This window comes from Lithobates pipiens, unplaced genomic scaffold (genome assembly GCF_037356315.1).
Source record: "Lithobates pipiens isolate NorthernLeopardFrog02 unplaced genomic scaffold, aLitPip1_a1.2 Scaffold_10, whole genome shotgun sequence".
NCBI lineage: Eukaryota > Metazoa > Chordata > Amphibia > Anura > Ranidae > Lithobates > Lithobates pipiens.
In genome coordinates, this window is record NW_027507686.1 from 216,837,629 (window position 1) to 216,865,594 (window position 27,966).

Genomic DNA, 27,966 nt, shown 5'->3' on the forward strand with positions numbered 1-27,966 from the left:
CCTGAAACCGAAAAAATATTTTCAGGGTTCTTTTACGGGAAAATGTTAAGGCAGGCTGATCTATAGTGAAAAACATGTTTCTCCAACAGTGAAGGGTTAAAAGAAGGAGAGACATCTGGTTCCACATAGCAGGTAGTTCTTCCTATAATTACTCTTGTTCTGTATCAGTGGGGAAGTTGTGTGAAAGGCTGAGGTGCTACCTGTGTTTCTCGTTCTGAATCAATTACAGGTGATAGCAGGGAAATGAGAAGTTGTGGGCTGGTGGCCAGAACAATGCAATGAGAATAAGGAACTGTTCCATACACCCAGAATTATCCTATACCTCTAAATAGAAAAAACCCACGACATTTAGACATGACACAACAATATCATGTATTATGTAGATGTTACACCAAGATGGCACAAGGCAGCAGGACCACACAAAGATTGTGTCCAAGTTACAGACTTGTGTAATGCACTTGTAGTATAGATCATATGACTGCAAAGATATGGGTAGCAGCATGATGCTTGTCAAAACAAAATAATCAGTAAATTTAAAGCTGAATTTAAGGTATGTCATAGGTACAATGGTCTGGCTTGGATCAATGTAAGTATGTATGTACCATACCTGTGGGATCCCATGGAAGTTGGAAATCATTGTAGTTGGCACTGCCACTCTAGTGATTTTGACTAGCTTTTAGGTCCCGGGCTGAGTGGCTGCACTTCTGCTTATTGAACACAAGAGTTCACCTGCTTGGTTCGGGAGCCATTATGAGAACACTTTCCATATATACTCAATAAATGCCCAAGATGGAGGTTGTGGCATCACTGCCCTGCTTCTACACCTCATCCAATCAGAGAATGCTTTGCATTCATTGACAAAATGCAAAGTGTTCCCTGAATGGTGCCTGTGCAGTTACAGCAACTTTCTGTCTTCACGATGTGGCAGGGTTGCCGCTTGGCATGAGACCCAGAAGCTAGTGAAGATCACTGTAGTAATGTTGCTTACTACAGCAATTTCCAGCTTCCATAGAGATTATTCAGGTATGGCACATACATGCAGTATTTATATTGGTCAAGGCTAATGTAACAATTATCATACCTTGAATTAATCCTTAAATAGGAACTCTTACCAGAAATTTGAAGGCTTGTTAAATCAACCAGGGGATCCAATGCACATAGCACTTATCCACATTAAAATCCGTGCTGTGGTTTAAAAAAATGTATTTCTGTGAGTAATGTCTGTAGCTCCACCCTTGGCAGAAGACCAAATGATGGGTGTTCCTATTGGAGTCAGTCTTCCTGGCAGTTTAGCCCTGTGCCTCATCTTCTCCCTTTGTACTGAAAAAAGACTGAGCCTACAATCTCCTGCAGCTACCAGCTAGTTCTGAGATGACTACAGTAGTAGCTAGCGGCTTGTGTTGTGAATGATGATGGCAGCACTAATGTCTACAAAAACACAAGCTAACAGCTAATACACTAGTCTCTCTCAGACAAATGTAACAGCTGCTGGCTTTTGTTGTGAAAGATGGTGACTGCAAGTTTCTACAGATGTTAGAGAGAGACTAGTGTATTAACTGGCTTAAGTTGCTGTCGTCTTGTGCTTTTTTGAATGATAATGCTCTGTGGCAGCCACCGTCGTACAAAAAACACAACCCGCCAGCTACTACTATAGTAATCTCTGAACTATCTGGTGGCTGCAGGAGATTGTGGGCTCAGCCTTTTCACAGTACATTGGATGGACATTGCTAAAGGACAAGAATGGCTGCAGATGTACAAAGGAGGCAAGGGCTGTGCAGGCTTTGTGTATTTGAAACACTTCCTTCTTTCTCTTTGTCTATCATGCAGAAGTCTGTTGCCTTACTTCAGCATGGTCGAATAGAAGTGTGAGAAGGGTGCAGGTGGACTATCCAACCATGCTGGAGCAAGGTGACAGACTTCTGAGTGAAAGCAACCCCTGGGGGATTTAACTTCTTATTACTACTTCTCTAAAGCCTTTTTTAGCTTTGGATTAGAGAAGCATTAGAACCCTTGTCAGGTTTTTATTGGGGTATATATGAGAAGCGCTGGATCTCAGGCTGTCAATCACTTAATGTTATGGAAAGTCAGTCCATTCCATAGAGCTAACTAATTTTGGTGAAACTTCTCATAAGATCTCAGATAGCAAGCAATTGTGCTGCAAGTTTGAAAATGACTTCAAGCTTGTCATTAAAAACAATGTTAGACTAAGGCCGCGTACACACGGGCGGATTGTCTGTCCAACTTAGTCCGCTGAACCGTGTTTCAGGGGACAATCCGCTCGTGTGTGGGCTTCAGCGGACTTTTTCAGCGGACAGTCTGACGGACTTTGTCTTTCGGAATTTCCGTAATTGTGTCCGTCCAAACTTGGTTTCAGCGGACAGTCCGCTCGTGTGTAGGCAAGTTGGACGGACTAATTATGGCGCATGCTCAGAAAGGATTTACACGGCCGAAGGTTGCATTGCAGTGTATTGGACGTCGTTTTTCTAGTCCCGTCGTACGTGCTGTACACGTCATCGCGCAAGTTTTCAGCGGACTGTCTGTTCATCGTGTGTGGTCAAGTCCGTTCATTCAAAAGTTGAACGGACTGTCTGTCGGATTGTCTGACGAACTTAGTTGGGCAGAAAATCCGCCCGTGTGTACGCGGCCTAACTCTTTCATTTTAATTTGAGAGATCTCCATATGCAGAGCCACCAGTCATATAGGCATGTGAAGTCACCTCTTTACATTCCAAAACCTCACATGATACAGTTTGACTTCATCTTAATTATATTCCAATTGATTTGATAGCTCAATAATTGCACCTGTTTGAAGAACACAATCATTCCCAATAATAGTTAAAAGAGAAGTATGGGCAAAATGTTTGTTCATACTTCTTTTGTGGGTCACAGGACTGCACTTACCTGCGCTCTCCTTTGACCCAGATTCAGCTATCATTGGCCTAAAGTCTACTGTTGGCTGGTGTCATGGACCCGGTCCAGTTTCTGAAAGGATCCCAACCATATTGTCAGGATCCACCCAGATTCCTGATAAGCAGGTGGCTCAATCTCCCCCTCCTCAGCCCGACGCTTCAGTGAACAGTGGGGGGGGGTAGAACTAAGAGCGGTGGCTGTCTTTTCTTAGAGCGAGTCTAGAACTGAGCAATCAGTGGTCATGTGATCATTCATTTCTCAGGCCTAGAGCTACAGGGGACATGCTGCAGCATCAAGGTTAGTGTGAATGTTTGTTTTTTGTGAACTCCAAACTGTATATATATATATATATATATATATATATATATATATATATATATATATATACTGTATGTAGCGCTACCCCCGTAGGGGCTGCTGGTGAATGTGGTTCGCACTTTGTCCTTGCACTTTGTTTTTGTTTTTGTTTTATTAGGGGAATAGAACTTAGATGGGGATGGGGTACATATGGAATGCACATTTGATTGAAGAAACTTGGTAGGAATTTAATTCCAGTATAAATACAACCTCTTCCCCTTGACCTCCAGCACCTACACTTGCTTGCAGACTATCACTCCCAGGACCAGCTAGCACTGATGTGGGGATCTGATACTGGCTCTGTCAGACCAAAATGTCCTTTGCAGGTAGGGACCATGGGCTCCTATGGTGTAGCAAAATATGGTAGTCCTTAGTGCTAGCTGTCCTAAATGTGGCTACTGCTCCCAGTACCACCTCTTCAGGCACTGACAGCCCTCCTGGCTGCAGCTGCCCCTTTCCACTGGCCGTGCCACCACAATTCTCCTGACTGCCTCTGCACCCACCCCAGACTGCTCCATCCCAGTCCTCTTAGAATTGCCTCCCAGTACTGACTGTATGACCTTTACCAGCTCTCTTGGCAGTTCCTGTTGCTCCAGGAGACTTGCCCGGCAGTGTTCTTCTGCTGTCCTCCTTGCTTCCAGTGCCTCCTGGCCAGGACATCTCTATGGTTTTGGGAAGGATGCGTCTGCACCCGAGCCCAGGCCAAAGGTCACCCCCCCCCCCAGACTGAGGACCTCCTTCAAAGGCCACGACAGCCTAACACTCCATCTTCAGATTCCACTTGAACTCTCCTCCCCAGCTGGGCTGACCCAGAGTATTTGAGGGGGCCTACCCCCTGCCAACCCAAGTTGGGGATTGGTCAGTGCCCTCAGAATACTCCAGGCAGCTCCACCTTACTTCCACCCCCCCATCTTTCTACAAGGTTCCAGCACATTCTAGAAATAAGGGGGGAGGTCTCAGGGACGTTGCCTGTGAGTCATCCAGCTCTCCCTATATCTCTGCCCAACCCAGGAAAGACTTAGACAGGCCTGGCCTGCACAAATCTTCCTACATTTAACACCAAAAAAACTATCTACATTTCTAGCACTAAAGGGTGATATAGTATGTAATAGTATATATATATATATATATATATATATATATATATATATATATATATATATATATATATATATATTATTAATAATTCTGACTACTTAGTCCTGTAATTCAGGGAGCCTTCTACACCACAGTTAAGGTGGACCTTAACCCTTCACACCCACTTTCTGTCACCTATCTCCTAACACCTTCCTTTCCCACAGTTTTGTTAATAGTGTTTTTCAGGAACTTCTCTCAACACTTCCTAGTTTCTTGCCTAGGCAAGAATGACATATGCGTATAAGTATGTTTTTGAACAAAACCCAGTAAATAAGATAAGAGGTGGCAAAAAGGGTGTGGCCAGCACCTTAATCAGTACCCGTTGTGTGAGTGTAGAGACCTGAGTCCTGAGTTAGCGTCAGAATCAACCCAACCCAACTCTCCTCAGGGTCATAAAGGATGGCATCAAATTAAAGTGCCCCCATAATATGAGGCACACTCTACTCTGCAATTTTGATCCCATCCCCTACCCTACCCTTTCTACACAGCACTGAAAGTGTTGCTGTGGCCCTCCCTCAATTACAAAATACAGGTGTGCCACCAGGCTGTACCCTTACTCCAATTGAATCCTCCATGGCCCGGACACTCATCATGGAGGGAAGCCTAGCCCTCCAAAACCATAGTGGCCCCAAAACTCCGCAGGAGTCCCAGATCCAGGGAATCTAGCATCACAGGTTGTACCCCAAACAAGCCAAAAGACAAAACTAGATACACCAATGCAATATTGTAAACCCCAAAGAGCTCCCACTTCAGCACCCATATTCATCCCATTGACACTGATGCAGTGGCATTTCTTCCTATCACTTTAAGCTCCATCCAATGTTAGAGAAAATTTGCTATACTCACCATTCAGTGCATGCACTACTATTGCCCCCATTCCCTACTTAATCCTCTGTCCCACCTCCATTAAAGGTACAGTATAATTTATGCAACTAGGCTGTCCAAGGATACCCAGTTAAAAAAAGGTTGTGAACCATTGACCTAAAAGAATCCTTGAAATAGTTTTGAGGTCTCAGGTCAGTAGGAAAACTGCCTCTTACATTGGTAATCATCGGGAAGAATGCCCCTATTACTGCGGTGTTTAGAATTAACTATGCAGGAACCATCATATGGAAGGTCAATCAGCCACAGCCCAAGGAACCTCTAGCCACCTTTAGAGGAGCCCTTGTTGAGAATGGCTGCTTTAGCCTGGCTGTTCTTATGGTGCACCCTTCCTCGCCCATCTTGAATGCTCTAGTACAATTGCAGAAAGCTGATTTTAAGGCAGATTTAGACAATTATATTATGTAGAATACATTTATTCAAGTAGAACTATAGGCAACATTTTTTCTCAATTTGGATAGAACAAAGGAAGGTTATGTCAGATTTTTTTTTACGATCTGTTTCCCATTGCAAAGATTTCCCTTCACTTCCTGTCCCATAGCCAAGCAGAAAGTGAGAGGAAATCCCTGCATATTAAGGGAGTTTATTGGGACTCCCCAGGTCATCAGAACTAGCGTCCCCATTCACCATTACTTTTCCAAAGATTATTCTGCACTCCTGTGACCTGTTTTTAGCAGACAGCGGGCTAAAGCTGATGTCACAGAGCCATCCCAGGCTTGGGAGAGTTTGTGACCATATGGTTGGGATCCGCCCACATGCCTGGACCGGCACCCGGCTCAGGCTCTCAGCCAGCTGCTAAGAGCCTGATCCGGCCACTCCCGCTCCATCCACAGCCCAGCAGCCAGTGAGCGTGCGAGGGGGCAGAGCAGGGAGCTCTGAAAACCGAGTGATCAGCGATGTTTGATCGCTCAGTTTTCAGCCTTAGAGACGGCAGGATACAAAGGCAGCATTGGTCCGATGATGCCTCCACCTAGGTAAGTATGATTAAAAAAAAAGATTCCCATGCTTCTTTTTTAAATGTTAGTGTTTATGTTAATTTGAAATCAAGAACATAGATGTAGAAAACACACAGAGAAGGTCAAATGGGTAAAGTGTTCATGTTATACTGCAGTACAAGAGACCAGAGACGGAGGTTTTGAAATTCTGCTCTAGATATTTAGATAATATATGTCTACACGGACCCTGGTGTGATGTAGCAAATGGTATTTACAGAACAGTTGTTGCTGCAGAACTGGCCAAAAAAAGCTTTTCCTTCCTGAACTAGATGGTGATAGTTACAGCGAACAGTTTTAGTTACATATAGTAATGTCCTGTATACAGGGGTGTGCCAAATTACATGACAAGTAATATCCCTCAAAGCCTCAATTTTTAAGGGTTGCAGAATTGTGTGGAAGGAATCATGGAAATGTTATCTATCACATGCAATTTCTTTCTTTCATTTGTTTCAGCTGCATTCGACAAATAACAGCCGCGATCTCATTGGCTGTTGTAGAAAACTTTTTTATTTTGACTTTTATATTTATTTTATACGGTTTTACACAAGCTGCTAGTGCATGTGCTTCACAATTTAAAGACCATGTAACCACAGATACTGTATATAATGTTAGCTATACTGTGAAGCTGGACTTAGCTCCTTAGCTCCCATTTATACTCAAGCATAAGTGTTTTAAGGCAATTTTGACGTTTTTTTTTTATGCTTTTGTATGTTTTTGCGTAAATGAATGCATGTTTTTGAAGCAGTTTTCCAGCTTCAGGCATTTTTTGTTTGGCCAATGAAAATCAGTTTTATCTGTGACATCATATGTCATCATCTTTGTGTCTGCTTCGTGTTTTTCCTGTGGGGTATTGTAGTGTCTTTTGATACGGGAGTTTCTGAGCTATGTCCATTATGCCAATTTCCTCCCAGGCCCTCTGCCCTGGGTCTTGCAATAGGCATCACTGGGGTGGTAGAGCTTGTTCACACCAGAAATCCATGTTTATTGCACAGCCATAGGTATGAACTGGGGGTAAACAGTACTGATGCGCCAAACCCGACACCAACCACAGCTATACTCTGTTTCATTTTTTTGATCTGCAACCGCTAGCTTATTCTACATGGGAGTTGGGGGTGTGTAACGTAATAGTACATCTCCAGCCCAAAACAACAAGATAATTCCAAGTAGCCCCTTAAAGCTAAAATAACAAAACCAGCTTTTACTGCAATATTTATTATTTTTATTAATAATTACAGGTATTTATATAGTGCCGATAATTTATATAGCACTTTACATACTCACATCGGTCCCTATTCTCATAGAGCTTACAGTCTATGGTCCCTATCTTACATGCATACAGTGCCTTGAAAAAATATTCATACCCCTTTAAAATGTTCCACATTTTGTCATGTTGCAACCAAAAACATAAATGTATTTTATTGGGATTTTATGTGATAGACCAACACAGTGGAAGGAAAATGATAAATGTTTGCCAATTTTTTTTACAAACAAAATATCTGAAAAGTGTGGCGTGCATTTGCATTTAGCCCCCCTTTACTCTGATACCCCTAACTAAAATCTAGTGAAACCAATTGCGTAGTCACATAATTAGTCTACCTATGTGTGTAATGTAATCTCAGTATTAATACAGCCATTCTGTGAAGCCCTCAGAGGTTTGTTAGAGAACCTGAAGGTCAAGGAACACACCAGGCAGGTCAGGGATACGGTTATGGAGAAGTTTAAAGCAGGGTTAGGTTATAAAAAAAAAATCCCAAGCTTTAAACATGTCATGAAGCACTGTTCAATCCACCATCTGAAAATGGAAAGCGTATACAGAATACTTTATTAATCCCAAAGGGAAAATTGGGAAATTGTTACGACAAAGAAAACACAAGATCACAATAATAGACTGAACAAGATGCAAAAACACAACAAAATTACCAATAACAGCCATTAACACCAAGTAACAAAATTAAAACTACACTACAAATAAAACATCCATACAATTAAAATACAACATAGAATAATTAACACAGATTAAAATAACAGGCAAACTACCAAATGCAAATAATACACCGCTTATTCTAACACCACCCCAAATAATAACTAACACAATACCAACATCCTATAAAGAACACACACAATCCTGATCATAAACAACCAGAATTAAATCTCCAGCCCTATATATCTTGATCGCCACAGGAAAAAATGATTTCCTGTGTCGCTCTGTGGTGCATTGTTGGTGTAACAGTCTGTCACTGATGGCACTCCGCAGACCAACCAGCGTATTGTGGAGTGGACGGGAAGAGTTGTCCAAGATAGAATGCAACTTGAACAACATTCTCCTCTCCAACACTATTGTAAAAGACTCCAATTCCAATCCAACAACATCACCTGCCTTGCGAATCAGTTTGTTGAGTCTGTTGTTGTCGGACACCCTGAGCCTGCTTCCCCAGAATGCCACTGCATATAGGAGAGCGCTGGCCACTCATAAGCCCTTGTACACACGGTCGGACATTCCGACAACCAAATCCGTCGGATTTTGTCCGACGGATTTTGTCCGAAACTGTTGCATACACACAGTCGGACAAAGTTGTCAGAAAATCCGATCGTACTTAACGCGATGACGTTATTTCGTTAGGACGGGACTACGTTCAGGCTAGTAGCCAATAGCTTTGGTCTAGGAATTTGATCTGAGCATGCGTGGGACTTTGTCCGATCGAAATTCTCTACACATGATCGGACAAAGTCAGATCATGTTGTCGGAAAATTTTATAGCCCAGCTGGAAAACTTGGTTCAAAACAGTCCGATGGAGCCCACACACAGTCGGATTATCTGACAACATGGTCCTATCGGACATTGTCCATCGGAATGTCCGACTGTGTGTACAAGGGCTTAAACATCTGCAGCATTGTCCAGCAGATATTACAGGACCACAGTCTCCACAAAAAAGTAGAAGCGGCTCTGGTCCTTCCTATAGAGCACCATTATCTATATGCACCCCCAGATACTTGTAACTTTCTACTACCTCCACTTCCACTCCTCAGATAGAGATTGGGTTCACTGGTGGCTTCCTCTGTCTGAAATCCACAACCAGCTCCTTTTTCATGGTCACATTTAGATACAGATGATTAATCTCACACCATGTGACAAAGTTCTCCACCACAGTCCTATACTCAGTCTCTTTCCCATCCCTGATACATCCCACTACCACAGAGTCATCAGAAAATATCTGAAGATGGCAAGACTCTGTCTGGTAGCTGAAATCAGGGGTGTAGACAGTAAAAAGAAAGGGAGAGAGCTGTCCCCTGTGGAAACCCAATATTGCTGATCACGCTATCTGACACACAGTCTTGCAAACGCACATGCTGTGGTATTCCTGTCAGGTAGTCTACAACCCATGACACAAGGGAAACATCAACCTGTATTGCTGCCAGCTTCCCGCCCAAACGATCCAGCCTGATAGTATAAAAAGCACTGGAGAAGTAAAAAAGCATGACCCTCACAGTGCTTTCTGACTTATTCAGGTGTGCATACAGACAATTTACCATGAAAATGATAGCATCCTCAACCCCAAGTCTTCCCTGGTATGCAAACGGCAAAGGGTCTAAACATTTACTAACCATGGGTCGTAATTGATATAAAACCAAGGTCTTCATGATGTGGAAGGTCAGAGCCACTGGTCCTTGGAGCCACAAGGCCATGGTATCTTTTGCACAGGGACAAGAGCAGACATCTTCTACAACACAGGGGCCTTTCGTAGACTCAAGCTCAAGTTAAAGACTCAAGCTCAAGTAAAGTTAAAAGCTGGTTTGCACATGCCCTAAGCACCCTGGGGCTAACTCCATCAGGGCCTGCTGGTTTTACTGCCTTAAGTCTCCTCAACTGTCTACTCACGTGATCATCTGTAAAAGACATTGATGCACTTTCCCATAAAGAAGGAGTAGAGTTGTTCTTATAAAAAGAACAACCAGTAAAAGTATCCAATAGGGGTGAATCAGAACACACATTAAAGGAGGAAGGACATCTAGTATGAGGAGAGTAAAGTACTCTCTCTCCTACAGCTTTGTGTTGAATTTGAGGAAGTTAAAGCCAGGGCACAACTGCAAATGCAAACCTACCAAGACATGGCCATCCACCTAAACTGACAGGCCAAGCAAGGAGAGCAATAATCAGAGAAGCAGCCAAGTGGCCCATGGTAACTCTGGAGGAGCTGCAGATATCCACAGCTCAGGTGGGAGAATCTGTCCACAGGACAACTATTTATTGTGCACTCCACAAATCTGCCCTTTATGGAAGAGTAGCAAGAAGAAGCCATTGTTGAAAGAAAGCCATAAGAAGTCCAGTTTGAAGTTTGGGAGAAACCATGTGGAGGACATTGCAAACATGTGGAAGAAGGTGCTCTGGTCACATGGGACCAAAATGTAACTTTGTGGCAGAAAATTAACACTGCACATCACCCTGAACACACCACTGAAAAACATGGTGGCGGCAGCATCATGTTGGGATGCTTTTCTTCAGCGGGGACAGGGAAGCTTATCAGAGTTGATTGGAAGATGGATGGAGCCAAATACAAGAAGAAAACCTGTTATGCCGCATACACATGAATTTCGGCCAGAAAAAGACAGATGAGAGCCTTTCATCAGAAAATGCGACCTTGTGCAATTCCTCTGAATTTAGCTGGCTGAATTCTCACCAGCAAATATTTGAGAGCATGTTCTCAATTTTTCAGACGGAAAAACTTTCTATCGGAAATACTGATCGTGCGTATGCAATTCTTTCAAAAACTCACGCATGCTCAGATTCAACTACGAGATGGAAGCTATTGACTACTGGGTATTGAACTTCCTTTTTCTAGTCCCGTCGTACATGTTGTACGTCACTGCATTCTTGACGGGCGGAATTTGGTGTGACTGTGTGTATGCAAGACATCTTGAGCGAAATCCTGTCGGATTTCCGTCTGGAAAACCATCAGACCGTTTTCCGACCAAAATTCAGATCGTGTGTACGTGGCATAAGAGTCTGCAAAAGACTCCAGACTGGAGCAAAGGTTCATCTTCCAGCGGAACAACAACCTTAAATATACAGCCAGAGCTTCAATGGAATGGTTTAGATAAAAACACAGTCATGTGTTAAATAGACACGGTCAAAGTCCAGACCTACATTCAATTGAGAATCTATGACAAGACTTGAAAATAACTGTTCACATACCCTCTCCATCCAATCTGACAGAGCTTGAGCTATTTTTTAAAGAAGAATGGGCAACAATGTCACTCCCTAGATGTGCAAAGCTGGTAGAGACATCTCCAAAAAGCCTTGCAGCTGTAATTACAGGAAAGGTGGTTCTACAAAGTATTGACTTAGGCGGGCGAATACAAATCCAGGCTACACTTTTCAGATATTTATTTGTAAAAAAAATTTGAAAACCATTTATCATTTTCCTTCCACTTCACAATTATGTGCCAATTTGTGTTGGCCTGTCACATAAAATCACAATAAAATACATTTAAATTTTTGATGGTAACATGACCAAATGTAGAAAATTTCAAATGGTATGAATACTTTTTCAAGGCACTGTACACAGCACTTTCAATCCATTTAACCTACCAGCAAGTCTTTGGAATGTGGGAGGAAACCAGAGTACCTGGAGGAAACCCACACAAGCACAGGGACTATATGCAAACTCCATGCAGATAATGTCCTGACCAGGCTTTGGACTGGGCACCTTAGTGCTTAAAGGCATATTTAGCTTAAGTCCAGAAATTTTCCCCACAGTACTTTTTTTCAGCAGCTAGATGTCGCTAACCGATCAGTGTACAGGCTTGCTGCCAGTACCATGTGATCGTTGTGACCAATCACAGCAGATCACATGACAATTGTAAACAATGGATGGCTTCCTTTCATGTCATCCATTGTGTATAATTGTGTTGCTAGCTGTGATTGGTCACAGTGTCCATATGGTACTGACAGGGCCGATAATAGCCCATCTGTATCATGTGATTAGCTGTGGCCAATCACAGCTAATCACAGAAAAACAAACTGAATGAGTCAATTTCATTCAGTAAAATGCTATATTATATTAACATTACATTGCTCTGGTCACAGTGTGTTAAAAAAAAAAAAGAGAGAAAAAATCTAATAAAAAAGAAAAAAAATTGAATACATGTTTTTCTTTTCTTGTATTGTCACCTGTCAGTGTCCCTGATCCCTGCCACACCAGTTATAGGATGACACTGTACTGCAATGGTGACCGTATGTTAAAAAAAAGTTGTGAAATTTTTTTTCTTCATTTTCCAAAAAATTATAACTAAAAATGACAACTTCAAAGACAACTGTCAGTCACCATACCTATGGGTAAAGGTTGGCCTGTCCTTTCTCAGTCACATAGTGGGTGGCAGGGTTATCAACAATGACAACTCCTCAATTCACATAGGCAAGCAGCTTAGCAGCTACAGTAGCTGCACAGGGTGACAACACTGCAGTGAATTTACTGCTGGAGAATGTGTGTTGTCACCCTGTCTGCCACCCTTGCTCTAACAAAGAGCATTTGTAATTTAATATTTTTTAATGCCTATCATTACAATTCAAAATTGAGCTGGGTATTAGGAGAGCTGTTGCTATAAATACCTGCCATAAACACCTTTGTATCCATATACCTTCTAAGAACCCCAATAAATATTGTATCAACCTACAAGGCAGCTGTTGGGTTTTATCTAAAAAAGGCTAAAGCCTAGGGCAGTAAGGCATACCAAGGGCAGCACAAACCCCCCCACACACCATACTGCTGACTACCAATAACACATTCTCTTGTATATGCACAGCACCACCTTTCTACTGGTGCAGCCTGGCCAGGTCCTCATTGCTGCTTTCTCTGCAGTTTATGTACCTACTGTTAACCCACACTGATATGGTGACCCTAGAGCTGAACGCTAAGTAGAGTAGGAAAACAGTTTGTCGCAATCTTCTTGTTGTTCATTGTAGTTCTATGATTCCCAATCTCAGTGCATAAAGCAGAAATAAAGGCAAGAATACTCCTCTATGTTCCAATAGTCCAAGAGGTCCTTCACTGGTGCCAGCATCTTTTTCCCAGTTTCTTCCAGGTGCTGCACATCGTCCATCTTAATTGGCCATTGTGGGATGACGCCACTCCAGTGCATGAGTGGAAACCATTCACCTGGCAAACTGGAACTGTGCCAGAAATGTAAACAGAGCCGCACATGCATGTACATTTCACAGAGGATTGCGAACCAGTAAGTGAGTTTACTTTATTGCAGAAGAGACATTACATGTCTCTTCTGCATTACAGGACATACCTGTTCACAATTTTAGTTCTGCTTTAAGTACCCCAGACAGCTTATGTTTTGTGAACTTCTCATAAAATGGCTGTCATAAATACCATGCCATTGAAATGTATTTAAAGTGTAGTCTTGCTTGACCCCTCCGCCGGGCCTACAATGTTGGACTGAAGTAAGGCCCATAGGTTGTTTGGTCTCTTCTTAGAATATATCCGAACTTGTATTGCTAAACGGGACTCTTCATAGCTGATTACATTGGCGCAGGTCGTTATATCTACTGATGGACTTTCCATGGGTTCCGGACTGAACCCCCTAAACCTTTAAACATGTTATTGTCGCCATCTTCTTGTTTACTGACTATGATTACAGTGCCATTCTGCACTCACTTTTGTTATATTATAATGTTTTTATCGTTATTTAAAAACTGAATAAAAAGATTGAAACAGAAAATGATTTAAAGCACCACTGCAAGTTGAAGAAAATCCTAAAAACATGACCTATTGGGGGTACATGAGGATAGAAATTGGAAACCATTGTTGTAGATCTACTGCCACAACAAGGGCAAACTCTCTCTTTTAGCCTGTCCACCCCCAGCCTAGGCATGCCTCATATGGTTATGATCAAAGAAAAAAGGGAATATTTGGGACTTTAAATGAGACGCAACAGGGAATATTACGCCTCCATCCATGGTTTCTTTTGCAAAAAAGAGGGGGGGTGGTGGGACTTTAGATGAGGTGTGTGGGGTAGAGCCAGACCCAACCAAATACATATGTAAAAAATTATATTCTTTATTAGACCAAAGATAGGGCATGGATCAACCCATATAAACGCATAATAGCACATTGGTATATAAAACACAAAGTATCAACATACATATTGAGGATAGTCACCAACATGACACAGAAACTAAATATTGGACATCACAGTCCCCCAAATGGAGTAGGCATAACATTATATCAGGGTGGTAGAGCAATAAGAACCATCTAGAATCATAAATATGAGATGGATGCATCAAAATAAGCTCAACGACTTTTCATGGACTTCTATCCACTCATCAGGAGCAAGTGCATCCATATACTAAAAAGGGATAGAAAAAAAATCACCATTATAGTTTGATATAACCACAGACTGGAGGAGTAGAGGGGTTAAGGATGATGATGAACAGATAAACGGCCATAACTGAAAGTACTCACATAAGAGCTGATACTAGGTCCTGCGATACCACCTGCCGGAGGTCAGCCAGATAAATATGTCCAGCACGGGAGCTGAGGAAAAGACCCAAGCATGAACCAGGAGCACATACGCAGTCCCCCAAAAAAGTGTGTATGGAAAAATCTTGATGTAACTGTGGATAGGTTTTCTGTATTAATACAATAAAGTAAGTGGTTTGTTACCATATTGGTATAAGTAAAAAGAAATGTCATAGCGTGTAGACACCACAGTATAAAAATATATTGTGGAGCATATCAACAAGGTGAACATAATCAAAAGATAAGGTGTACATATAGTAAGAATAAGAAAGAGGAAATTAGATTCCTGAAATCAGGAGAAATTCATGAAAACTAGAGTAAAGAAATATTAGTATTGCTTGGTAGATGAGTTTAAGTATAAATCAGGAGCTTGCTATGTATTTACCCATGTAGGTCCTAATGGGATATGAACCAAAGATGGAGTGCAGTGTGGGACTGCTGAGAAAAGGTCACTGAAGGAGAACTGCAGGGTGAGCCCAGCGGCCAGGGTCCCATCCAACGTCACACTGGTGTGACAACCAGGGAGAGACAGCACGAGTGGGTAGTTATGGTGATCTTGTAAGGATAATACTAAGGCTAGCCAGTGAACCGGGGTAAGAAAAAGGAGGCACAACATAGTAGGCCTAAAGGAGCAAGAACTATGAATACAGACCTACCAGTGCTTCCCATTCTGCCCCCTCTCTTTCCATAGAGACTAACTCTAAAGTTAGGTAAGCTAGTAGTCTTGGACCACTGTAAGCTGTAGTTTTAGCCTTAAGGCAGTTGTCTTCATATTTAACCGTCCTCCTATATTTCCATATATAAACAACCTCTAAATCCAATGGTCAACAGATTGATTAAAAAGAGGGCATGCTCCCTATTTCCAGCACTTCTTGCTTCTTCTAAACCTTTTCTGGGATACTGAGCACCTCCAGTCCCCAAAGGTGCTCATGGCCACTACGGGAGTTCTTCTTGTATAAGAATGTCCATGCAAGGGGGTCTAAGCATTTCCTCTGCACTGGAACAGAGAAAATTATCAAAACACTCCACTTCTGATGCTGATACCAAGATGCAAGCAATGTGGTGGTTTATAACTCTTAGCCCTTGTACACACGGTCGGAGAATCCGTCGGAATGTGTCCTATCGGACCGTGTTGTCGGATAATCCGACTGTGTGTGGTATGCATCGGACTGTTTCCATCGGAATATCCGTCGGACCAAATTTTCCAACTTGCTGGAAATGTGTAGAGAATTCCGATCGGACAAAGTGCCACGCATGCTCAGATCAAATTCCTACATCAAAGCTATTGGCTACTAGCCTGAACGTAGTCCCATCGTAACGAAATTACATCATCACGTTCTGAAAGATCGGATTTTTTGACAACTTTGTCTGACCGTGTGTATGCAACAGGACAAGATCCGACGGACAAAATCAGATGGACAAAATCCGATGGATTTGGTTGTCGGAATCTCCGACCGTGTGTACAAGGGCTGACACAAATCCTTCATTTATAGTGAGCCTTAGTAAAAACAGTTAAACCCATTACTAGAAAAAAAAAATCTATTTCCCCCAGATTTTTTTTTTATTTACAAAGAATGGAGGGCAGTGAACAGTGAGTCAGGCTTGCCTATAAGGAGATTTTTCTTTACTCGATGACAAGCAGTGTTAATTTTGATGTCAAATTTCAATTTAGTTTTAGTCATAGTCTTTTGACTAAAATGCCATTTTAGTTTTAGTCATATTTTAGTCATCTGAATTGTTTTAGGTTTAGTCATATTTTAGTCAACTAAAATCTGAAGTACCTTTTAGTCGGCTAAATCAGATGGGTTTAGTAAAATTGTAAATGCCTTTTTTAAGCATTTCTCTAGAATTTCCAAATTAATAATATACTCCTGGAGTCAGGGGCGGGCCTACAGGGGTAGCAAAGGTCACAATTTTGACCCGGCCTCATGCTGCAGGGGGCTTGTGGGGTCCCCCCTTGTATGCCTGAATAGTTGGAAAAGTGAAGGCGGCTGCATATGTGACCGAGCTCCCCGATCTTCAAACAAACTGTAAATCAGCACTGCGGGAGAATGTTAAAGCAAGGGAGAGGTGTCTTGCACATCATGTGCTCTCTGCCTCCCCCTACATTGCAGCATTGTCTGGGTGTGTGTGCTTGTCTGCATATGTGTGTGTGTGTGTGTGCATATGTGTGTGTGTGTGTGTCTGGATGTGTGTGTCTGGATGTGTGTGTGTCTGTGGGTGTGTGTATGCAGGTTTATATGTGTGTATATATGTGGACTTCGGTTCTCTAATGCACATAGTCATTTGAAGGCAAGAAGCCTAGCATATTGCGATTGGTACCTACAAACCAACAAATATCCACAGACACAGAGAGCACGTCTCAAATCCCATGAGAAGGTTTTCATTGTCACTGACCGTTTTTACCACTGGTCTCGATTTAACCCAAGTGCGCTCTGCTAGAGTGCTCCTCGTTTAAACCAGACACAGGGAGACAGATGACAATCTATAAAACACACATCATAGAATAAAATGTTCACATAAATGTTATACAATCAAATTTACACAACAGTATGTACGTACATGTGTGTTTACATGTGTGTGTATGTATGCACATTTTTTTTAACCCTGACCCCTATTTCTGTAAGATCCGAACTGATTTATTTATGGCTTGTTCATAATACCAACAAGAATATACTGTTTCTCTGAAAAGCGATCCAGGCTCAGATTTACAGAGGCATTTGACTGGCAGTAAAAAGGCAATATGTTGCACTGCGGCTGGAAAAATGTTGAAACGCTGAAATAGAGGAACTTACCTCTCAATTTTCCTCCTGCAGCCACTGAATGGGGAGGGAGGGAGAGCAGGAGAAGCAGGGGGGAAATGGAGAGATCAGTTCCTTTATATGCAGCCACCCCTGATGCTCCTCCTATACAGCTTCCCTCTTCGTCCTCACAACAACTCAGGGTTCCCCTCTCCCATCAGCTGCAGGCAGTGGCGTCACTAGGGTTGGTGTCACCTGGTGCGGTAATACATAATGTCACCCCCGGCCCCCCATCACTAAGCAGGCTAGTGGGTCAGTGCAGTTCTCCCCCCCTTAACCTACCTCAATAGATGGAGCTGGGATGGGATTGGGGGGATGGATGGAGCCGGGATTGGATCAGGGGTGATGGATGGAGCGGGGAAGGGATCAGGGGGGTGGATGGAGTGGTTATGGGATCAGGGGGGTGGATTGAGCAGGGATAGGATCAGAGGGGATGGATGGAGCAGGTATGGGATCAGGGGGGATGTATGGAGCCTGGATGGGATCGAGGAGATGGCTGGATCCGGGATTGGATCAGGATGGGGGGGGGGGGGTGGCTGGAGTGGGTTTGAGACCGGGGGCTGAGTGGAGCTGGAAATGAATGGAGGGGGGGGGGGGGATTTTGGGGGGAATGGTTGGAGGGGGGATGGGATCGGGGGGAATGGATGGAGCCAGGATTGGATCAGGGGGGTGGATGGAGCAGGGATAGGATCGGGGGGATTAATGGAGTGGGTGTAGGATCGGGGGGGGGGGTGGATGGAGCAGGTATGGGATCAGGGGGATGGATGAAGCTGAAATGGGATTGGGGGGTGGATGGAGCCGGGATAGGATCGGGGGTTGGACGGAGCCGGGATGGGTTCAGGGGGGATGGATGGAGCCAAAATTGGATGGGATCAGGATCAGGGAGATGGATGAGCGGGAATGGGATCGGGGGGGCGGATGGAGCTGGGATGGGATCGGGGAATGGATGGAGCTGGGATGGGATCAGGATCAGGGGGATAGATGAGCGGGTATGGGATTGGGGGGTGGGTGGAGCTGGATGGGATCGGGGGGTGGATGGAGCCAGGAGGGGATTGGGGGGTGGATGGAGCCAGGATGGGATCTTTGATTTGGGGGGTGAAAGGATGTGTGCTAGGGGGTACTTTGGGAGGGGAGAGGAATTGCACTGGAGAAGGGGGTCAAACTTCAAATCTGCCCCTCCTACTTCTAGTACAAGTCCTCTCTAACCCAAAACAAAGTGCACCCCCTAGCACCTATTCTCTAACCCTAAACCCTAAAATCACTCCTGGCAGCATAATTGTTACCTGCTAATGCCCCAACCACTATGCCCCCCTCCTCTGAAATACTCTGTTGCCTACCTCAGGGCAGGCGCTGTAATGTGGATGGTGTCCCTCCACATCCTCGGCTTTTCCTCCCTGCTTGTGTACACGTCAGAGCCGACGAGGAAGCGGCAGTGAGTGCAGCTGCCGGGGACAGAGATCTGATTGCGGCCGCGCCGTGTGGAGGTGTGTGGGAGGGCAGTCGGATTCCGGGCACCCAGTCTATCTCTGCCTCACTCCCTCCTCCCCCACTCTCCTCACAGATCGCATGCAGCAGAGGAGAGGATATCCCAGAAGGGAAGGAGGGAGCTGCGGCGCCCCTCTCAATGCGACGCTCGTGTCAGTCTGAGCCGGGTGTCACCCTCTGGTGGGTGTCACCCCTGTGCGGGCCGCACCCCCCACACCCCCATAGCAACGCCACTGGCTGCAGGGTATCTGTCATGATGAAGCCTTTTCTGAATACACAGTCAGTGATTCGTACCGATCTGTCCATTCATAACTGAAACATCCTAAACTGTATTTACTTTGCTTCAGTTTGTGAATGAACAGGAAGCTCTGTACAGAACTATTTCTGTCTATTCATTCTGCGCATCTGAGGCTGCAGAGGTGGAGATTGAAGGCTGTGTCCATAATCTCCTTTCTCTGTCTCAAAGGTGAAACTTCAGAGGTCTGTTTAGACCCCTGATTTCTCATCAAAGCCTCCCAACGGGGCTCCCAAATAATTCACACAAAGTGTCACTTGCAACCGGGCCCTGGCATTCTACCACCAGGTTTGGAGGGAATGGCCCTGGCCGGGGGTTAGGGTGTGCCTTTATGGTTTCTCGCACTGGGACATGAAGGTTCTAGTTACGCAACTGTCTTGAGTAAAAATAAATCTAATAAGGAGGCCTGTAATGCACAGTGAGGAGTGCTCTGGGCCGTTGGCTGAGGCCTATAATGCACAGTGAGTTCTCTGGATGGTCTGAGGAGGCCTGTAAAGCACAGTGAGTTTTCGTCATGGTCTGAGGAGGCCTATAATGCACAGTGAGTTCTTGGGATGATCTGAGGAGGCCTGTAATGCATAGTGAGTTCTCAGAATAGACGGAGGAGGCCTATAATGCACAGTGAGTTTTCGGGATGGTCTGAGGAGGCCTGTAATGCACAGTGAAGAGTGCTCTGGGTTGTCTGCTGAGGCCTATAATGCACAGGGAGTTCTCTGGATGGTCTCAGGAGGCCTGTAATGCACATTGAGTTCTTGGGATGGTCTGAGGAGGCCTGTTATGCACAGTGAGTTCCCATAATGGTCTGAGGAGGCCTGTAATGCACAGTGAGTTCCCATAATGGTCTGAGGAGGCCTGTAATGCACAGTGAGTTCTTGGGATGGTCTGAGGAGGCCTGTAATGCATAGTGATTTCTCGTCATGGTCTGAGGAGGCCTGTAATGCACAGTGAGTTCCCATAATGGTCTGAGGAGGCCTGTAATGCACAGTGAGTTCTTGGGATGGTCTGAGGAGGCCTGTAATGCATAGTGATTTCTCGTCATGGTCTGAGGAGGCCTGTAATGCACAGTGAGTTCCCATAATGGTCTGAGGAGGCCTGTAATGCACAGTGAGTTCCCATAATGGTCTGAGGAGGCCTGTAATGCACAGTGAGTTCTTGGAATGGTCTGAGGAGGCCTGTAATGCACAGTGAGTTCTTGGAATGGTCTGAGGAGGCCTGTAATGCACAGTGAGTTCTCGGGATGGTCTGAGGAGGCCTGTTATGCACAGTGAAGAGTGCTCTGGGCTGTCTGCTGAGGCCTATAATGCAGTGTGAGTTCCCATAATGGTCTGAGGAGGCCTGTAATGCACAGTGAGTTCTTGGGATGGTCTGAGGAGGCCTGTAATGCATAGTGATTTCTCGTCATGGTCTGAGGAGGCCTGTAATGCACAGTGAGTTCTTGGAATGGTCTGTGGAGGCCTGTAATGCACAGTGAGTTCTTGGAATGGTCTGAGGAGGCCTGTAATGCACAGTGAGTTCCCATAATGGTCTGAGGAGGCCTGTAATGCACAGGGATTTCTCGTCATGGTCTGAGGAGGCCTGTAATGCACAGTGAGTTCTTGGAATGGTCTGAGGAGGCCTGTAATGCACAGTGAGTTCTTGGAATGGTCTGAGGAGGCCTGTAATGCATAGTGATTTCCCATAATGGTCTGTGGAGGCCTGTAATGCACAGTGAGTTCTTGGGATGGTCTGAGGAGGCCTGTAATGCATAGTGATTTCTCGTCATGGTCTGAGGAGGCCTGTAATGCACAGTGAGTTCCCATAATGGTCTGAGGAGGCCTGTAATGCACAGTGAGTTCTTGGGATGGTCTGAGGAGGCCTGTAATGCATAGTGATTTCTCGTCATGGTCTGAGGAGGCCTGTAATGCACAGTGAGTTCCCATAATGGTCTGAGGAGGCCTGTAATGCACAGTGAGTTCCCATAATGGTCTGAGGAGGCCTGTAATGCACAGTGAGTTCTTGGGATGGTCTGAGGAGGCCTGTAATGCACAGTGAGTTCTTGGGATGGTCTGAGGAGGCCTGTAATGCATAGTGATTTCTCGTCATGGTCTGAGGAGGCCTGTAATGCACAGTGAGTTCTTGGAATGGTCTGAGGAGGCCTGTAATGCACAGTGAGTTCTTGGAATGGTCTGAGGAGGCCTGTAATGCACAGTGAATTCCCATAATGGTCTGAGGAGGCCTGTAATGCACAGTGAGTTCTCGGGATGGTCTGAGGAGGCCTGTTATGCACAGTGAAGAGTGCTCTGGGCTGTCTGCTGAGGCCTATAATGCAGTGTGAGTTCTCTGGATGGTCTGAGGAGGCCTGTAATGCACAGTGAGTTCTTGGGATGTTCTGAGGAGGCCTGTAATTCACAGTGAGTTCTTGGGATGGTCTGAGGAGGCTTGTAATGCACAGTGAGTTCTCTTGATGATCTAAGGAGGCCTGTAATGCACACAATGCTCTGGATGGTTGTCTGAGGAAGACTGTAATGCACACAGTGCTCTGGATGATCGTCTGAGGAAGACTGTAATGCACACAGTGCTCTGGACGGTCGTCTGAGGAGGCCTGTAATGCTACACACAGTGCTCTAGTCTCTGGGGGGTCAGGAGTCAGGAAGCCTGTAAATGCTGCCCAGTGCTCTGGATTTTAGTCTGAGGAGGCTTGTAATGCTGTTCTAAGCACGCGACGCCACTGAGAACATGGTTGCTGCCTTGCTTGCTGGGAGGGGAAACGCTCCCGAAATTAGAAGGGGAGCTCCGAGGAAAGCGGAAGTTCATGTGGCTAAATCTCCCTCTCTCAGATTTTTGTTCTGTTTTCGTTCCTTGGCAAAAATTAGAGTCAATTTTATTTAGTTTTCATCACTGGAAACATGCCGCTAATGAAAATTATGAGCAGAAATAAAAATATTGTCAGAAATTGTAACTGTTCACCACTCTACTAAAATGTGTACATGTTTTTGCTTCACAGAGAGATTTTCCATCATTTTCTTTCCTCACAGGAAGTGAGGGCGAATCTCCTCAGCAGAAACACAGACTGCAATAAAAACCTGATGCAGGTGCTAATTGTTTAATCATATAAACATTTTGGCTAGAGTTGGGCTTTTCAAAGGGTATTGCCTGCCAGCATGTTTATTGTAAAGGCTGCTTATAATGGTTTTAATCCATATTAGTTCAGCCTGGTATAGCTTAGCCATATACAGTAGGAGGACTCTATTGACCACAGGCCAAAAGGACATGTTTCCTGTGACGTGTCTAGAAGATTGATGCAATGACATCACGTATATTTGTGACCAACAGTGCTGTGCTGTAGGAAAAGGGAACTTGTACAGAAAAAAGGAAAACTTCATTATCAGGGCCAGTGACAGCTTGTGTGCACCCTGTCCGATCACATACACCCATAGGGGAAGTTAGCAGGCGACTCCCCTCTCCTCTGTCTGCCTATCCTTGAGTTCTCGGGGTGCTGGGAGCCAAGGTGTGGGCTCCTGGATTTTTGGATGCTGCAGGTTGAAAGAATGGAAGGGTTCACTCTTATCTCTATGGTAAGTTAACTTTTTTTTGGGGGGGGGGGTCAGGATGTGCCTCTAACCTTTACTAATTCTTCTAGAATAATAAAAAAATTGGATTGGGGTGCAAACAGGCTCAAGAAGCACAATGGTGATGCACAAAGAAAATGCAACGAAAAATGCAAATCTTTGGAGACCAAACAAAATTCAGCTTTCTGATTTGCTGTATTTTGCACATTCTGATACATTTTTGCACATCTTTACCCAATAACCCAAATCATTTAGAACAGGGTGCGGCCATTCTTTACTGAAGCCTTCTAGTCACAGCTTTTTTTACATATTCACAGCTGGTATGTGCGTCTTTGTATACGCATACTGTGCTATTTTATAGCAAAAGAAATTTGGTATAAAGTAAACAAATTGAAATTTTGGACCTATTTTGGTCAAAGTGTAAACCAATACTGTTTTATAATTTTGTGTATGTCATATCTTTTGGGGGAGCATGTGAAAATATGTGTTTAAGATGCATACCAGCCTGCCTGCTTGGTAGATGGTATAGGAGAGACCAGGAGGCTGAATTTAAGCATTGAGCATTAACGTTTGAAAATCCCTGTTTTTTTGTACTTTATTGGGTTGCTAAGGTAATTGTTGCCACTATTTTAGAATTTATATACTTCAAATTCAACAAGGAAATTGACTGCAGTGCTTCTTGTTTTCTTTGATTGAGTGTTTGCAAAATTAACCCCTTAGTAAAAAAAAGATGCATGTTAATTATACATTATACCAGTGGTAATTAACTCACTTTTTATAAGGGGCCCTAAGTGCAGCCCCTAAGATCCCCAAAGGACCATACATAAAGTTCAGTGAATGTAACGCTAAAGAAAGCTGTCTACAGACACACAACAGGAGATGGTCAGAGGCTATGAGCATGCTACAGGAGATGATCAGAGGCTATGAGCATGCTACAGGAGATGATCAGAGGCTATGAGCATGTTACAGGAGATGGTCAGAGGCTATGAGCATGCTACAGGAGATGATCAGAGGCTATGAGCATGTTACAGGAGATGGTCAGAGGCTATGAGCATGCTACAGGAGATGGTCAGAGGCTATGAGCATGCTACAGGAGATGGTCAGAGGCTATGAGCATGCTACAGGAGATGGTTAGAGACTGCAGACATACAACAGGAGATGGTCAGAGGCTATGAGCATGCTATAAGGAAAGGTCAGAGACTGGATATATAACAGAAGATGGTCCAAGTCTATTGGTATGCTACAAGAGATGGTTAGAGACAGTGGACGTAAAATACGAGATGGTCCAAGACTATGGGCATGCTAAAAGAGAGGGACAGACACTGTGAATATGAAACAAGAGTTGGTCAGAGACTGTGGACATGCTGAAAGAGATGATCAGAGACTTCACACATACTATAAGAATTTTTGAAGGGTAGATACATGCTTCAAGAGACAATCATAGACTGGAGACACATAACATCAGACTGTGAAAGATCACTGCTATTACAGCCCCCTTAAAAGTTACTTGTGCCGCATTTTATATTTCTCTCATCAAGATACAGCATAAAAGCTCTGAGGGCAAAGAGAAAAAAGAGAAAAAGGGTAGACAACACAGAAAAGCCTACGTAGAAGCCAGTCTAATAAAAATGTTCCTTCGCTGGCTTGACTAAGCACCAAAACACAGTCTTGTGCCTGCAGGAGCCCCAAAGGCCACATAGTACATGTAAATGTGCTTGTGGCTCCAGGGGCTGCAGGTTGGGCACCAGGGCACTACATAAATGTTGAAATGATATAAAAATTGTTTTCAATGACATAGTGGGGAGATTTACTAAAACTGGTGCACTCAGAATCTGGTACAGCTGTGCCTGGTAGCCAAGCAGCTTCTATCTTCAGCTCGTTCAATTAAGCTTTGCCAATAAAACCTGGAAACTGATTGCTTTCTATTCAGAGCTGCACCAGATTTTGCACCCTCCAGTTTTAATAAATAACCCCTATACTGTGTCCATAACAAATAATAAGTTATATGTTATATTTAGAGAAATAGAAATTCTGGACGTCTTCCAGGATGCTGGAAATCTTTCAACATTTGAATATATTTGTAAAGCTAGGAAAAAAATAGTGATCAGATGAGGAAAAAAAAAAAGTTATCCTTTTAGGATGCAATGTGGTTTATTTACTAATATGGACTATGTACTTTGCAATTGCTGTTGCTAAGGGCATTTGCTCCAGAGTTTAGTAAATGAAAAAAAAAGCTTCACTTTCAAACGAATACCCAATCACATGCAAGGAAAAAAAAATAAAAAACAGCATTTTTTACTTGCACATGATTGGATGATGGAAGTCAGTAGAGTTTAACCTCATTTACTACACTCTGGAACAAATTCCCTTGCAGGGTGCAACTGCACTTGCAAAATGCACAGTCTATTTGCCTTTAGTAAATCAACCCCAATGTGTTTACAATAGCTCCACAGTAACAAATTACTCAGAAGGAATCTTCTGTGTGCGAGTTGTTTTAAGAGATAGCAAATATGGTGGTATGGGCAGGAACCCATAGAGCCCAGTCACAATTCACTTTACTGCACTTTACATTGTTCCTTGTATAGTATAGCAAAGAAACCCGACTTATAATAATTGTTTGTATGAGCATGGCATTAAAAAAAAGGAACTTACTGTGCTGATTTAATGAGTCCAGTCTACAGGAAGAGCAAATTCACTGAGTAGTCTGAAGGTGTCATTTATTAGCCGGATTGGCAACTCAGATGATCTATCTATCTATCTATCTATCTATCTATCTTTTTCTAATCTACTCTGTCTATCTATTTATCTATCTATATTTTCCTATCTACTCTGTCTATATATTTATCTATCTATATTTTTCCTATCTATTTTGTATCTAACAATACCAAGCATATTGAAATTGAATACTTGTATATATAGTGTAATGACAGTAACAATTTGTATGACTGCACATAATGCCACTTTAAGTTGTTAGATCGAGTTGCAACAATTAAATAATATTAAAATGAGTTATTTTAATCAGAATACAACTATTTTGTTTATACCTACCCCATACCTAAAATATTTCCTATAGAAATGTGTAGATTTAAACTTTTTCCATTTAGATGCGTCTACGGTTAGATTACAATTTACAATGTTTGTTTAGACACAATGGGGTTGATTCACTTAGAGGCCCCTTTCACACTGGGGCGGTTTTCAGGAGCTACAGCGCTAAAAATAGCGCCTGTGTAGCGCCTGAAAAAACCGGCCCCTTTCACTCCAGATTGAAAGCCCCTCGGGATTGGTGCGCTAGTAGGACGGTGAAAAAAGTCCTCCTAGCCGCATCTTTGGAGCGGTGAAAGGAGCAGTGTATTCACCGCTCCTAAACCGCTCCTACCCATTAAAATCAATGGGACAGCGCGGCTATACCGGGCTGTTTTAACCCTTTTTCGGCCGATAGCGGGGGTTAATACCACCCTGCTAGTGGCCGCAGACCGCCACTAAAACGACGGTAAAGCGCCGCTAAAACTAGCAGCGCTTTACCGCCGACGACTGCACCGCCCCAGTGTGAAAGGGGCCTAAAACTGGAGAGTGCAAAATCTGGTGCAGCTTCTAACTTTAGCTTGTTCAGTTAAGCTTTGACAAGAAAACCTGGAAGCTGACTGGTTTCTATACAGAGCTGCTCCAGATTGGGAACTCTTCAGTTTTAGTAAATCAACCCCAATGGGGCTGATTTAATAAAGCTGGAGAGTGCAAAATCTGGTGCAGCTGTGCTTTGTAGACAATTAGGGGTTGATTTACTAAAGGCAAATAGATTGTGCACTTTGCAACGTGCAGTTGCTCCAGACCTTAGTGAATGAGGTGAAGCTTCACTTTGCAAAGAATACCCAATCCTGTGCAAGGAAAGTAAGAAAAAAAAAACAGCATTTTTGCTTGTACATGATTGGATGATGGAGGTCAGCAGAGCTTCTGCTCATTTAATAAGCTCTGAAGCTACTGCACTTTGCAAAGTGCACGGACTATTTGCCTTTAGTAGATCAACTCCTCAGCTCCTAACTTCAGCTTGTTCAATAAAGCTTTGACAAACAAGCTGGAAGCAGATTGGTTTCTATGCAGAGCTGCACCAGCTTTTGCACTCTCCATTTTTAGTAAATAACCCCAATAGAGAATAGACTTTAACTCCCCTGGCGGTATTCCTGTGTGTGGCTCGAGGTGGATTTTTAGTAGCAAAAGAGGTAACCCACGAGCCACACTTGGGATTGCATTGCAGGATCCAGGCAAAGTTACTAACCTTGTCCCCAGGATCCTGCAATGTCTCTCCGCTGTGTGTGTGAGCCGTCCTCCACTCGATCTATCACGGAGCCGAGCTCCGTTCCCTGCGAGCGTTGCGACGCACGGGGACGGAGAATGGCGCCAATTTCAAAAAGTAAAAAACACAATACATATACAGTACACTGTAATCTTACAGATTACATTACTGTATCAATTTATTTCACATCCCTTTTGTCCCTAGTGGTCTGTCCAGTGCCCTGCATACAGTTTTATATTATAAATACTGTTCTTTCTGCCTGGAAACTGGAGATTGTCCATAGCAACCAAAACTGTCCCTTTATGTCAAAAGTGGTTTTAGACCTGCTAGAAAACAGCGATAATAAATTAGAATCACTTGCAGAATTGAGCGATAGCGATTTGTGGGGAAATCCGTCATCAAACACTGAAAGTAATGACAGTGACAATTCTGCAACTCAGCAAATTTCAGTGTTTTTGATTTGATTACATTATTGAATCATTTTTATTATTGTTATATTATTATTTTTTATAATTATTTATAGTTTTTTTTTATATTATAATTTATGATTTAGTTTTTCAAACTATATCATACCCGGGATGTCTACTAGACTCTTGTTTGGACAGATTTAATTGAGTTATTCCTAAGAATTACAGGCCTACAATATAAAACGCCAATTTTCCATGCAAAATAATTGTACCACTTTAAGCATCAAAAATCTGAAATAATCGTACCGCCAGGGAGGTTAAGAGCCCACACAACTAA

General features: G+C 43.5%; 1 protein-coding gene across 6 annotated transcripts in view; it reads left to right on the plus strand.

The window, feature by feature from the left end:
* Positions 1–27,966, plus strand: part of SPI1 (Spi-1 proto-oncogene) — a 108,797-nt gene that overhangs the window by 5,117 nt on the left and 75,714 nt on the right. For 2 of the 6 annotated variants that reach the window (XM_077460988.1, XM_077460989.1), the window contains exon 1: positions 22,723–22,940. The exons of 2 other annotated variants lie outside the window; for them this stretch is intronic. In XM_077460988.1, the coding sequence (XP_077317114.1) occupies positions 22,896–22,940 (45 nt within the window). In that variant the 5' untranslated portion in view covers positions 22,723–22,895. Of the gene's footprint in view, positions 1–22,720; positions 22,941–27,966 lie in introns of those variants that run through there. 2 more of the 6 variants (XM_077460984.1, XM_077460987.1) reach the window with 2 other exon arrangements.